At 51.6% G+C, this 12482-nt stretch overlaps 1 protein-coding gene across 1 annotated transcript; it reads right to left on the bottom strand.

Moving 5' to 3' along the window:
- Positions 1-927: 927 nt before the first annotated feature.
- On the bottom strand, positions 928-8754 carry TMEM9 (transmembrane protein 9). The gene is made up of 6 exons (XM_075174422.1): positions 8693-8754; positions 6238-6339; positions 5600-5691; positions 5047-5155; positions 4408-4539; positions 928-2217 (listed from the first exon to the last, which is right to left on the bottom strand). Exons 2-6 carry the CDS (start codon positions 6328-6330, stop codon positions 2068-2070), a joined length of 576 nt encoding a protein of 191 aa, XP_075030523.1. The 5' UTR covers positions 6331-6339; positions 8693-8754; the 3' UTR covers positions 928-2067.
- Between the last annotated feature and the right edge of the window lie 3728 nt (positions 8755-12482).

Below are 12482 nucleotides of genomic sequence, written 5' to 3'. Positions count from 1 at the left end.
CCAGGGGAAGACACAGGGGTGCCGCTCACCGAACCCCTCGCCCTCCAGGATCAGGGACCCCCGCCACTGTGATCACTGATGTCTCAGTGCGGGTCCGAGGGGCACCGGCCACCAGATGGACCCATCGCAGCGGCTCAGCCCCGCACGGCAGCTCTCATCCAGCCGCTGCCTGTTCAGATCCTTCAAACAGATTTTCCCCCTCCCGGGGGGCTGCAGTTCCCAGGGATCACACCCTGTGTCCATGAGGGATTCACACCGAGAGGGAAGGACAGGGAAGATGGGGTTTCTAAAAGGGGGAGAAAGGTCCGACGACTGAGGACTGCAGAACAAGGGTGGGTAAAGGAAAATGTGACCTCGGTACAATGTGAAGCTCTGGGTACTTTTTAGCCCGGCGAGGTGCTGAAGGGTGACTGGGGTGCATGCAGGCTGCAGGCACAAAGCCCCCGAAAAGCTTCTGTTCGGATTTGCCTGGCAGGATCAGCTTGGAGGGCTGGATCCCATGGGCAGCTCGATCAAAAGCCGTTGGCACTAGCATGCTCGGCAGTGACCAGCACCTCTCCCAAATTGGGCTTTTAGCAACTGCTCAGCTTTCAACAAACAAGGAGGAATTCTGATCTGCTGGGCCTTCCCGCGGGACAGCTCGGAGCAGTCTGTCACTAACTTGGGCCAAACAGGACCGCTCTGGTTTGCCAGTGTTTTAAGCCCGGCAGTCCTGGAGAGAGAGAGTCACCCTCTGAGCGCAGACAGGCACAACCAGCGCCAGGGGACCCACCTGCAGTGCCGAAACACCCGAGTGCCGTAACCACAGCTCCGTCTTGAGGTCCTGCCTCAACCTGCCTGCTGGGCACTGGAAAGCAGCTGCTCAGTGCTGGGAGCCCCAGACCTGGCGTGATGGGACTTCTTCCTGAAAAGAAGCCAGCCACGTGATAGATTTGTCTGCATTTAATACAGAGATGCTACACGATAAACTCCAGCACCCTCCTGACATTATCAATGTTCTCAGTGGGATCAGTACACACATTGCAGAATCACTTCAGTTTCCTCCACAGCCCGAGTACAGTCAGAGCTCTCGGAGTGTTTTGAGTAGCACAAGTGTCCCTTTTCCAGGGCCCCAAGACCCAGACAAGTGTTTACAGTGCTCCAGTACAGCCTTTGCCCCACTTCTCTTGGACACAAATGCCCCTGACCACATTGTGAGAGCGTCAAGGGTTACTAACGTGGGTACAAATGGAAATCTTTCTCCCCAGTATGTTTTTATCCACTGCTAAAGCAGAAAAAGATATAAATGTAAATCAACCTTCTACCTGTTGGTTTCTTACTTGTGAATGTACTCATCAGTTCTGTGATATTCACCTACACAGAAACAAGCTGCAATCTCAGTTATGCTAGTGTAAAAATCTGGACAGACTCCACTGAATAGAGTGGAAATCCGCTCAGTTTACACCAGAGTAAGTGCAAGCAGCAGCTGACCACTGGCAGGGAACCCCTTCTCCTCCTTCCAGTGCAATGCACTTGTATCAGCACCACGACGCCCAATTAACATCGGTGCAAATTGGAGGAGGCGGCGGCTTCTTCGTCCTGGAGGAGCGCCACATAATTTATCCCACATAAAAATTATCCCGCTATTTTTATCCCAGGAAGACTCAGCCAGCTTCCAACACGTACGGAGACCCCTGTCTCTGATGTGGGGGTGGGGTGACGGAGACGTCAGTCCCAGCAAGTGGTGCCCGCAGGGTCCAGCCGGGCACAGCACGCTGGAGCTGCAGCCCCCGCTCGAGTCAACCCACTGCATACGACCGACCATTTACATGCAGCCACGGAGCTAACGATCAGCGCAGATCAGCCGGGCAAGGGTTAAGGAGCCTCTGGGCTGAGAGGTAAAGGGCAAGGGGGCAAAACCAGAGGCAAGCATTTTGGTCTGCTTCTCTCTGTGAAGACGGTAAATCAGAGAGGGTTAGAGCTTTCAGTCAAACACCACGGATGTCCTGAAGGATGACTTGCTGTCCGTCTCGACCAGCAGAGCTACCCTGTCTCTTGGGAAGCGGTGCCGCATAGCTCAGCAAAGATCTAGCTCAGCATCTTGTGGCGGTCAAAAACTGTCTTCCTCTGCTCCTGCACCTGGCGCTTCCAGCGCTGCTGGGCCCCCTCCACCCTCTCCAGCACCGTGTTGGCTCTGGCGCCAGACGGGGTGGGGGCTGCGGCCAAGGAGCGAGCATCCTGCAACGGAAAGAAACGGTGGAAGAGATCAAGGCATGCCCAGCCCGAACACAGAAGGTGGCAGCTCGACTCTGGGAGAAATTTCAACTGAAAGAGCAATTCAAGGTTTCGGTTGTTCTGACAAAGAACCTCATTTTCAGAGCTCCTCCACACCAGCCCCCCAACTCCAGCTGGAAAGCTTGCTCTTGGGGACCACCCATGGCAAAGTCATAGGCCCCAAATAACAAGTCCCCAGGAGAGGAACTGCACTAAGTCTAAACCTCTGCTGGAAATCCACAGCTAAGAGTCTGCAAGGAGACGCACTGCTAAAGCAAACTGCATCACCCCGCTGAAACTGGGCCAACAATTTCCGTTGTCCTCGGCGCACTAGCTTACACAGTAGCTGCTCATCTGTTTCTCAGCCGGTGCTGCAGGACTTTTGCCCAGCCCCACTCTTCAGACTGCTCCAAACTACCACATTCACACTGCAGCAATGTCCGAAGGCTCCTCGGATGGGGATCCATCGTGGCACACAAACACCAAGGCAATCACAAGGCCTATCCCAAAGAGTTTACAGTCCAACGCACTGGAGTAAGATAAACCTTGTCTAATATCAGGCATTTACAGTGTGCACCTAGATCTAAATCTGAATTATTGCTGGGGAGCAGTGGAGCAAAAGCGTACTTTTAGGATACAATTCATCTCCTCCTGCAGGACCTCCTTTTTTCAGCAGAGGGAGGTAATGGATAGACTGTGCACATCAGAGTGGCTACTCCTCACTTACATCCGCGCATGAAAGAATTGGGCCATATATATATATCTTAACAAAGTATAAACAGGACAGTCTGATCCAGTGGTTTTCTCAGAGACTAGGAAAGGAGAGCATCTTCAAACATTGCAGCTTCCCTTCTCAAAGTGTGACTGCGCTAATCACTAGCAGAGTCACCCGCTGCTAGGGAAGGCCTCCTCATGAGTCTCCTCCCAGCAGCCGGGGGCCTGGAGCAGCAGCCGGGGCAATGCTCGAGCACAGCCCTGGGGCTCCACCAAGGGAAGGAACTCGGCTCCAGGAGAGAGCTCTGCCTAGCACTGCGCCCTGCTAAGCTGCGCGTGTCTGAACTGAGAAAGCCACAGGGAAAGCTGTGTCGCAGAGCCACACGCTGCACTAACAGGCAGCAAGTCTCGGACAGCCCTGGCATCCCCAAACAGAGCACGAGCTACAGATGCAATCAAGCATGAGAGCTAATCACTGTGCATGGAGCCACTCCACTCCTCCACACTAGCCATCAGCTCTGCCTCCAACACTCCCCCTCTGAGAGACCATCCCCACCTCAGTCTCCTGTATTTCCCTACAGGAGAAGGGAAGCCTCAGGGGAAGAAGAAAAGATTTACAAGTTAGGGGGCTCTTGTTCTGAAATCCCCCTTGGAATCAAGCCTGATCATTCCCCCTAAAGCACTGCCTCTCTTCCAAGGGGAAGGATGTTGTACGCTGGATGCTGAAATTGCATGAATCTCATGCGGCAAGAAATCTGTTCTCCCCCAAAATCTAGGGAGGGGTGGCGGTGGGGGTGTGTGTCTCTCTTTGCTGCTGGGTCCTAATCTTCTTGCCCAAGGTGTCGTATGCCAACGTCCCCCAGAAAGATGGGATCTGAGTGAAATTCTGCTCTGGGGAGAAGCACAAAGAACAAGAGCCTGGATACAACAGGGCCCAGCCCCAGAGCAGGGTTAAACAGCAGCACCTCAGAGGCCGTTCTTTTAAGCATCTAGAAGAGAGGCCAGCCCCATGTGTCAGCAAATAATTAAACCCATCCTTCCCTGGAAGCTCACCACCAAGTAACTACACCTAGGACACTGCACAAACAGGAACCGTTTGGCTTTTGGTTTCATCTAGACGGACACACGAAATCCAGGCCACTTGGTAAAAAGGCACCCCCAACCCCAGAGGACAGGTCTCGTCTTGGGCTCGTAATACAGAACTTGCACTTCGAATATCGCCTTGTGCTTCAGCATGACCTGCACGGATTTGAGTCTAAATGTTTATCTGTGATAAGTGCCCAAAAAGCAACGGCACTGGTCCCACACTGGATCGGAGGGGACAAGCACAAGGTCACTCCGTTTCCCTGTCAGCCATTCTCTTGTCACCCTACCACCCCGTCTCCACCGTGACCACAGCCACCCACGTGCACCCTGCACGCACCAGCAGCACAGCCTCACCTCATTCTCCTCCTCGTTGTGCAGGGGCTGGGTATAAGCATCTGGCTTCCGGATCAGGGGGTCCACCAGCACAAGGAAAGCCATGTAAAGCAGCAGTGCCCCCACCACGGACAAGTAAATGATGATGATCACCTGCAGTTAAGGACGGCACAGTGGGAAAGGATCAGTAGTGTAGATAAGAAGCACCACAGAGGCCAGAAAGCTCCCTTCACAGCTGCCTCTGATGTTTGATCTCTCATTCTAATTTTGTTCACTAGAAAGTCTCTTGCACTTGCAGGAAGGCCGATGAGACGTAAGGTGCCATCACTGCATAAACCCTGCTGATCTCCGCACTGTGCCAATTCAGGACACGTGCTGCATGTGAAAGGAGACCAACAAGATGGGTCCCCGGTCAGAGGTGCTTGGCACTGTCACACAGCCTCAGCAAGAAGACCGAGCTCCCGTGCAGCCTGCTCCTCACTGCCAGGAGCCCTCCTGACTCGGCCTCGGTGCCCCTGGCACTACCACCGTGTACTAGCTGCGATAGTTTTATTTTCCCTTTCTGGGCTCTTCTCCAGGAACCCACCAGTCTAGCTGTGCCTGGGATGGCGTGGCATGGCACGAGAAGGAGCCAGCCACAGGGAGCAGACCCACAATCACCTTGATGGTGGTGGTGCTGCGCTCCTCATACTTGCATTCACACAGCAGGCAGTAGGCCTCCACATCATTCCCGGGCACCGGCATTGGCTCCACAACATGCAGGCAGTTGCTGCAACACAAAGAAACCAAAATCAGCAACAGGACAAGGTGAAACCAATGCTCTGTGGAAGGATGCTGGGGTGACTTTTTCTGTGTCCCAGCTTTCCCATCAGGCTGATAACGCTGCTCTGGTTTTAAGAGTTCCCCTCACAGCTCAGCTAGCCCAAAGTTCCTGGGATAGATTGTCCAAGCGTCCTCTGCAAGGATCCGGTCCAGGTGAAAGGGACTCGAGGGTACACCCTACATCTGCTGAGAGCCATGGCTTAAGAAATCACGCCTCCCAGATTCCTCAATCTCCGTTCAAAAAATGTCCCTCACCGGGGTTGAACATCACCTACCAAAAGGGCTTCCTCTGCAAATGCGCAGGCAGGGAATTACTTCCTTAGCACCAGCTGGAAACTCTGGAGCGTTGGCTTTCATGGACCGACCCCTCAGGCTTCAACCCACAACTCACCAGTCCTTCTGTGACACATTCTTGTTGTAAATGTGCCCACTGATGTTCCGGTACGGGGGACAGATGCACTTGCAGCGGATGTCCTCCGAGCTCTGCAGAAGCAAGAGGAGACGGCATTAGTGAGTGAACACATGCGTACAGTTCTGCTGCCCTCACCCCCCAGGGGTGTGGAAAAAGGCAAAACATTCTCTAAGAGAGGAGGACTTCACACCACAGAATCATAGAATAGTTTGGGTTGGAAGGGACCTTTAAAGGTCACCTAGTCCAACCCCTTGCTGTGGGCAGGGACATCTTCAACTAGATCAGGTTGGTCAGAGCCCCGTCCAACCATGTCCTTTCTTCCTGCACTGCTTCTTTCACATCAATAACCACACTTTTAAAATGTCTTGAGCACCTCTGCTCCAGACACCAAGTACTTTTCAAACAAATTTTAAAATGCAAACTCCAAAACACAGCAGAAGGCAGGGCAGAGACCACTGTCACATACATTCAGAGCTCTGCATATGATAAATACACATCTGCTATCGCACTCCTTATCTTTGCAAACTTCCACAGAAAAACAGTTGCTTCTCTGACATTTTTGTTTCTGTTGTACTACACACATGGTTCAGTGCTTGTGTCTGAAGCTGTTCACTCACCTTGCTGGCTTGTGCTGGAGGAGAAAGGATGCAGGACAGCAGCGCGATCAGCAGCACGGAGCTTGCACACTTCTGGGTGCACTGGGCAAACATTGTGGAAGCCTAAGGAAACAAAAATTCACATCCAGGATAAAGGATGTCAGCTGAATACAGCCAGAACGAGTTAGTTTGAGCTTGCTTTTTGGCCCACTTGCCACTGTTTTGCCCAGGAAGTAGAAATTTATCCCTGAATCAAGGCTGATGCCAGTCAGAAACTCCTGGAAACACTTTACACAGATCCCAAGAAACACTCCTATCAAAAAAGCTTTCACCATCTAGAGCCACACATCCAAACTACCACAGTCCTGCAAAAAAATATTGCTGACTTCCTTACAATTTGAGTTCTGCAACTCCACATAACCTCCTATTACTCTCTTACTATCATGGAGCTCTGCAACAGGTATTTTGCTGCTGACAGTTTTGCCCAGTAAAAGACACAGAACCAGGAGAACCACGGACCAAGAGTGACCTAAAGAAGTACACTGGGGCCTCATTGCTGTACTGTATAATAAATGTTAAATCATTCATCTTCTGATACTCGAAGTTTTGCTTCTGAAGGGGTCAGCATATTTTTCTCTCTCGCAAGCCATGAGCTATGGCAAGGGGGTGGAATATTTACTGATTCCTAAGCTTCCTTTACCTCAAGATACCTGTTCAGTAAAATCCTAATTTTAAAAATTATTTCAAGTTGCTAGCTTGGTGAATTCATTATATGCCTTTTGCTACATATTCATAGATAAAGTTACTCTAGAGACGTGTGTTTGCACAAATCCAAAAGAATATGAGTTCATTTTCTTTGCCACAAAAAGCAAAGTTAGTCTTAACGAGGCTGGCATTCACATTCGCAACGGCAGCAGCTTGGAGACAAAAGGCACAGCAGGCCTCATGGGGAGAGCTCTGAAAAGCCACTGCAGCACAGCTTTATTCAGGGAAGGTAATTTATACCTTCATTAATCAGCTCCATAGGGCACACATAATCCCACAGCTAACTCCAGGTACTTATACTCTATTACCTAACGTAATTCCATTAGTATTTACATCACTGGAATATTCTATCACCGTTTGCTTTATCTTATGTCAACACTCTAAAAATTAATGTGACTAATTCTATTCATCGATTTTATGGATTACAAACACCAAGTTTCTCTCTTCTTTATCTAAACAAAACACCCGCCACTTCTAACAAGCGACGTGCCAAAATACATCAAAATGCATTCCAGTCCTATCAGCTTATCGCAGGATTTCTTAACCCTTTGCACCCCAGTTAGCAGAAACCTCCTCAAACAATGGTTCTTTCTTTGGAGACACCCTTGCACATCAGGGTTTTAGTTCTTTACCAGAAATGCTGGTTAATGTAGGACTTATCTGAGCTGCACAGTGCACATTCCCCATTGTAAGTGTTTTTGGACTACTACTTGTTTGAATTTTTAACTCAACAATGGAGCGCGTACCTGGAATGTAGTTTTAGCCTGCTCAACTAAATTCAGATCAGCTGAACAACTCATAATTGTCATTTTTAATAAAAGCAGGGGGAAACGTCATCTATTATACCACGTTTACCAGCAACAAAATAAAAACTTGGAATGATGCCTAGACAGAGTCCACCCTGAACTGTAAAACACCAGCGGCCACACGAAGGGCAATTCACAGTAGTTCTTTCCAAGTTTGACAGCACAGGTTCGAAGGGGCACTTGCACACATGCCTTAAAGCTCTTGTTTTCCAGACAATCAGCCAAGCTTACAACAGCCGACTGTCTAAAAGCATCTGTATCTGGACCAAAACCCAACAGCGCTGTGAATGACAGTGGAGCAGAGGGACTCGCGTGTGGTTAAGGTCTCAGAGGCCGTCACTGAGGAGTGTGGCAGCTCCCAGGCATGAAACCCCCCCAAAAGGAGGCCGCAGCACAACTGCGTGCATCCGCCCTGCACCCCTTCTCCCTGGGAGCAACCCCGATAAACTCTTCACCTTTAACATCACCTGCAGCCTTTCTAAGACTACATCTACGACGGCTCCGACACGTTGCCCACCACCGCCCCGACACCGAACCGACCCACTCGGACCCGCGGTTCCACGCCGGGAGCAGGCCCCTTCGCAAGGAGCGGGGCTTCCCCCGGCGGCGATCCCTCAGTTCCCGCCGAAGGGCCGCGGATGCTCGGCCCTGCGGGGGTTTCCACAACCCGGCCCCACCCCGCTCCAAGGGGCCGGCCTCCCGGGGTGCCTCCGGTAATCCAGGCCGCCGCCGCCACAGGAGCGCCCCCACCCACCGAGCAAGCGACCACCGGGCTCCCCCACAGCCCCGCCCCAGCGAGACCCCTCACGGCCCGGGCCCCTGGGGGCGGGAAGCAGCGGGGGAGGGAAGCGGAGCAGGCAAGGGAAGGCAAGGGCCGGGCCCGGCGCAGCCCCCACCGGCCCTACCTGCGGCGCGACACCGGCGAGGGACGCTCGCCAACCCCGGCCCCGGCCCTTGCAAGCACCACCCGCGCACCGGTTTCTGCGCGCCCATTGGTTGAGAAGGGTGACGCCCAGTGACAGGCAGTACCCGCGGCCAGTCGGAAGGCAGGTCGCCCCGCCGGGTCCTGAGGAGCAGGTCCGCATCCCCTTTCCCGCCCCTCAGAGCTGAGGGGATCGGGCGGCGGGCGGGCGGTGTTCGGCGGTGATCGGCCCCGAGGCCCCGGGAGTGCCCGGGCGGGATCGCTATTGCCAGACGGTGTTAGGCGGGCCTGGTCTGGGGCAGCTCCCGCCTGGCTGCCCCCTCAGCGGGCAGCCCAGGCCCCCCCGCCCTGGGGCTGAGCCCCGAGAGAGCCCCGTTCTCCCTCAGAGCCGCGGGCTCTGCCTGCCGAACCTGCTCCCCTCAGCTGCCCTTGTGCCGTTCACACCAAAGGTGTTGCTGCGTCCATCAGAGGGGAAAACCCGGCCACAGCGGTGCCCTTGGTTATCTGGTTTTTGGCCATGGTACAGTTAGAAATTGTATTCGTGATCCTCTAGGCTCAAAGGCTGTGGGTCTGCAATCAATCTCTTGTATTAGACACCATGACCCATTTTTACTCCATTGTTGTGCTGAGAAGGATGTTCTGCTTTTCCAAGGCCATGGGGTCTTTCGTTTGCCCAAAAGGAACATTTCTGAGATCCGGCTCTAGAAGTATCTTGGTTTTGCCCCATTTTCTGTGGCTACGCCCTTAACTTCAGATGTGCAAATAACCTTGGCCTTGGCCCTGCCCCTGTGGCAGCTCCCTGGGAAGCTCCGCTCCGCAGCCGGCTGGGTCGAATTGCTTCGCTTGCTCTGGCATTTTGGTGATTTACCTGAGCTCTGTGTCTGTGGCGCTGGATAAAGTCAGGATCTAATTCTCTTTCAGCTAAAAAGCATCCATTGATGGAAGGGGAAAAAAAGAGACCCAAACCTCTGGTTTAAGTTCTTGAATTGTGGCAGGGGGAGGCCTCTCTGGGCCGTGTCTCTGCCTGGTGATGGGGCCGCTCCGTGCAGCACTGCAGCCCCATCCCGCCTCGGTGGCAGGAACCTGTCTGCAACGAATGCAGTGGGGAGCCATGGCCCGTCGTGGGAGGAGTGTTTCCAGTATACTCACAGAGTTTGCTTCTTCGATGAAAATAAAGGTGAGAAGACTAAGGTGAGATATATTCAGCTAGAGATATGTGTAAATCAGAGGGGAATGTCTGTCTGGCATACATAGTTTTAACTTTTTAGAAAGGAGTAAATTGATTGAGGCTGCTTGTTTTAGGGTCTGTAGAATGTATAGACTGTGGAAACGGCCAGCCTTTAAAATGTCCCACACTGCTCCATGCACCCAGGTATGGGAATTACTGATGTAAAAGCATTTTCTCACCCCATTGCTGTAATGTGTAAAATCCTGTCCCTGCCACGACTGCATTCCCCCCACACTCAGCTGGAGTCTTTTACGGGACCGTGGCCTACGTCAGCTAGACTGATCCAAGGAAATACTCCATGAGAATAATCCTGGGTGTTAGATGCACAAGGGACTTCTAATTCCTTCCTCCTACTCCAGCGTTGCTGAGCGGAAGAACCTCTTTGGTGCTAACTCGCTGCTCTCACTTCAGAGCAGAACCTTAGGCCTGGCTGTGGGACGCTGTCGATGTTGTGAAATGACTGAGTTTTTACAGGTTTAGAAGCCAGATGACCATGGGGATTTTATGTTACCAACTTTCCCAGCATGATTGGTGAGGACATATTTTTATCTTCTCTGACGTGCCTGTTGTCACAGCAATCTGTTTTTCTGTGTTCTTTCGCAGCCCAAAGGTACATGTCACTGCTTCTTGTGGGGCTGGAGTAAGCTGGATAAACACCTGGAGGAAGCAACCTGAACTGGTGACAAGACACTGAGGGATCCCCTTGGAGTAAGTAAAGGAACGGCCCAGGCAGCTGAGACACTGAATGCAGGGACCAGGTTTTTTAGGTGAGTTCCTCAAAAACAGACAGACCAAATACAAGATGAGCTTGAAAGTTGCATTTCAGTTTCAAGACCCTTTTTCAAGAGACTGGTTTCCGATTCCTTGGAAGGGAGGATTAGCTGCATGTGCATTTCCTTCATAGTGATGGGAGGGAGACCTCACACACAACACCCCCAGGAGACTGGTTTCGGTTCTCTTTCTTGCTGGCTTTCCTCTGCCCAGGAGCCTTTTTGTCTGTTACTGGGTTGTCCCAGGTTACTGGGATGCAGTGGGCTCAGTTACCTTCTGGATGTCATCCCTGTCGCTGTGTTTGAAGCCCAGCAGCAGTGGAAAAAGAGAGAGTTTGGGAGGAGAGAGCAGGATTTGCTGCTTTATTTCTCCCTACCTGTTGCTCAGCTTTGTCCTCATTCATAAGTGCACCACTATACAGATCCAACAGATGTGGTCATGTTTCCTGAATTTGTCGGTGGGCTGAATGCAGGTCCCTTCAAAAATCTAGCTCCAGTAGTGGGTCCTGAATCCTTAGAGGTCTTGCCCTGGATTCTGAGTAATTTGGGTTGATGTTAGCCACTGAAACTGGCTTGCAGAGATCTGTGACTTGCACAGTGGTCTGGCAAGAGGCTTCATCGTACTTTGGAGACCGCAGGATTAGCAATGACTTTGTGGGGCTGTTCATTCCCAATTTCTGCCTCTCGCTTTGTTGGCAGCAGACAGGTGAGAGAGGTGCCTCAGAGGAGCTTTCCATAGGCAGTGTCCTGGGAACAGAGGCCAAACAATTCATCTGGAATGGAAGGAGAGGGAATCGGAGATCAGCATAGGAAACAAAGAAACGCAAATATGTAAAAGAGGGGAAATGCATCAGGCGTCGCTGTTAATGCCCTGAACTCTCCCCTTATCGATGTAATTAGTCCTTGCTGGTACTCGTGGTGTCAGCCTCTGAAGGACAGGTGGCATTTTTGTTAACATAACCGGCGGCTAAGGACACACAAGAACAGCTTGTCCTTGTTCTTTCTGGAAACGGGTGTTAGCGACTACACTGTAAACCTCCTTCCGGCACAACGATGGGGTCACATCAGCTGCCAGATATTTAAAGGACAATTTATTTTAAATTGTAAACCGACAGATTGACTTGTAAATATCCTGGAGATGCATCCTACCAATATAAAAGGCATCCTATAATTCAGGGAGAAGACACTTCATTCTTCACCTGCAACAAAATGATCTGGTCTTTGTACTAAGCACGAAATGAAATTTGCTTGCAAAATGCTTTCAGAATTGTAAACTGACAAGAGAGGATGCAAGGTTGCTTGGGCATTGGGCCAACCTCCTTGAGCTCTCTTCCTTGCGCGGGATGGTTGATTAGACCAAGGAATAGCAATTCTTCTCTCTTTTGCTGTCAGCTCCCTTACAGCTCCAAGGAAGTGACTTCTGGTGACATGCCTCGGTTTCCTCCATCAAATGGTACGCAGCAGTGCTATAGGGTTTCTGTGAGAGTGATTGAAGAACTTGTGAGGATCACAAGAACTGCTTGTGAGGGAGCTTTAAGATCTCCACATGAAGGACCTGACGATCTTAAAAAGATATGTAGAAGCCTCACAGAGATTTCTGAGCATATGTTAATGAACAAACATTGTCAGTCACAGGCAGGAGCAGCTGGTGTGTGCGTGGGGGTTGACAGAAAATGTGGCTTTCCCAGCGTGATGGACTCTGATACAGTGTCAGTACGTGTCCTTTGGTCATGCACAGACAGGCTGGCGTTGTGAAGGACCCTCTGTCAGGCATG

The sequence above is a fragment of the Calonectris borealis genome, chromosome 26, assembly GCF_964195595.1.
Source record: "Calonectris borealis chromosome 26, bCalBor7.hap1.2, whole genome shotgun sequence".
Lineage (NCBI taxonomy): Eukaryota > Metazoa > Chordata > Aves > Procellariiformes > Procellariidae > Calonectris > Calonectris borealis.
This window is presented reverse-complemented; position numbering and strand designations above follow the sequence as displayed.

Coding starts and splice junctions, on each gene's coding strand:
- TMEM9 (XM_075174422.1), bottom strand. CDS start 6,330: ATGTTTGCCCAGTGCACCCAGAAGTGTGCAAGCTCCGTGCTGCTGATC. Junction 5,156..5,599: donor AATGTGTCACAGAAGGACTG/GTGAGTTGTGGG, acceptor TTTGTGTTGCAG/CAACTGCCTGCATGTTGTGG. Junction 2,218..4,407: donor ACAACGAGGAGGAGAATGAG/GTGAGGCTGTGC, acceptor TTTCCGTTGCAG/GATGCTCGCTCCTTGGCCGC.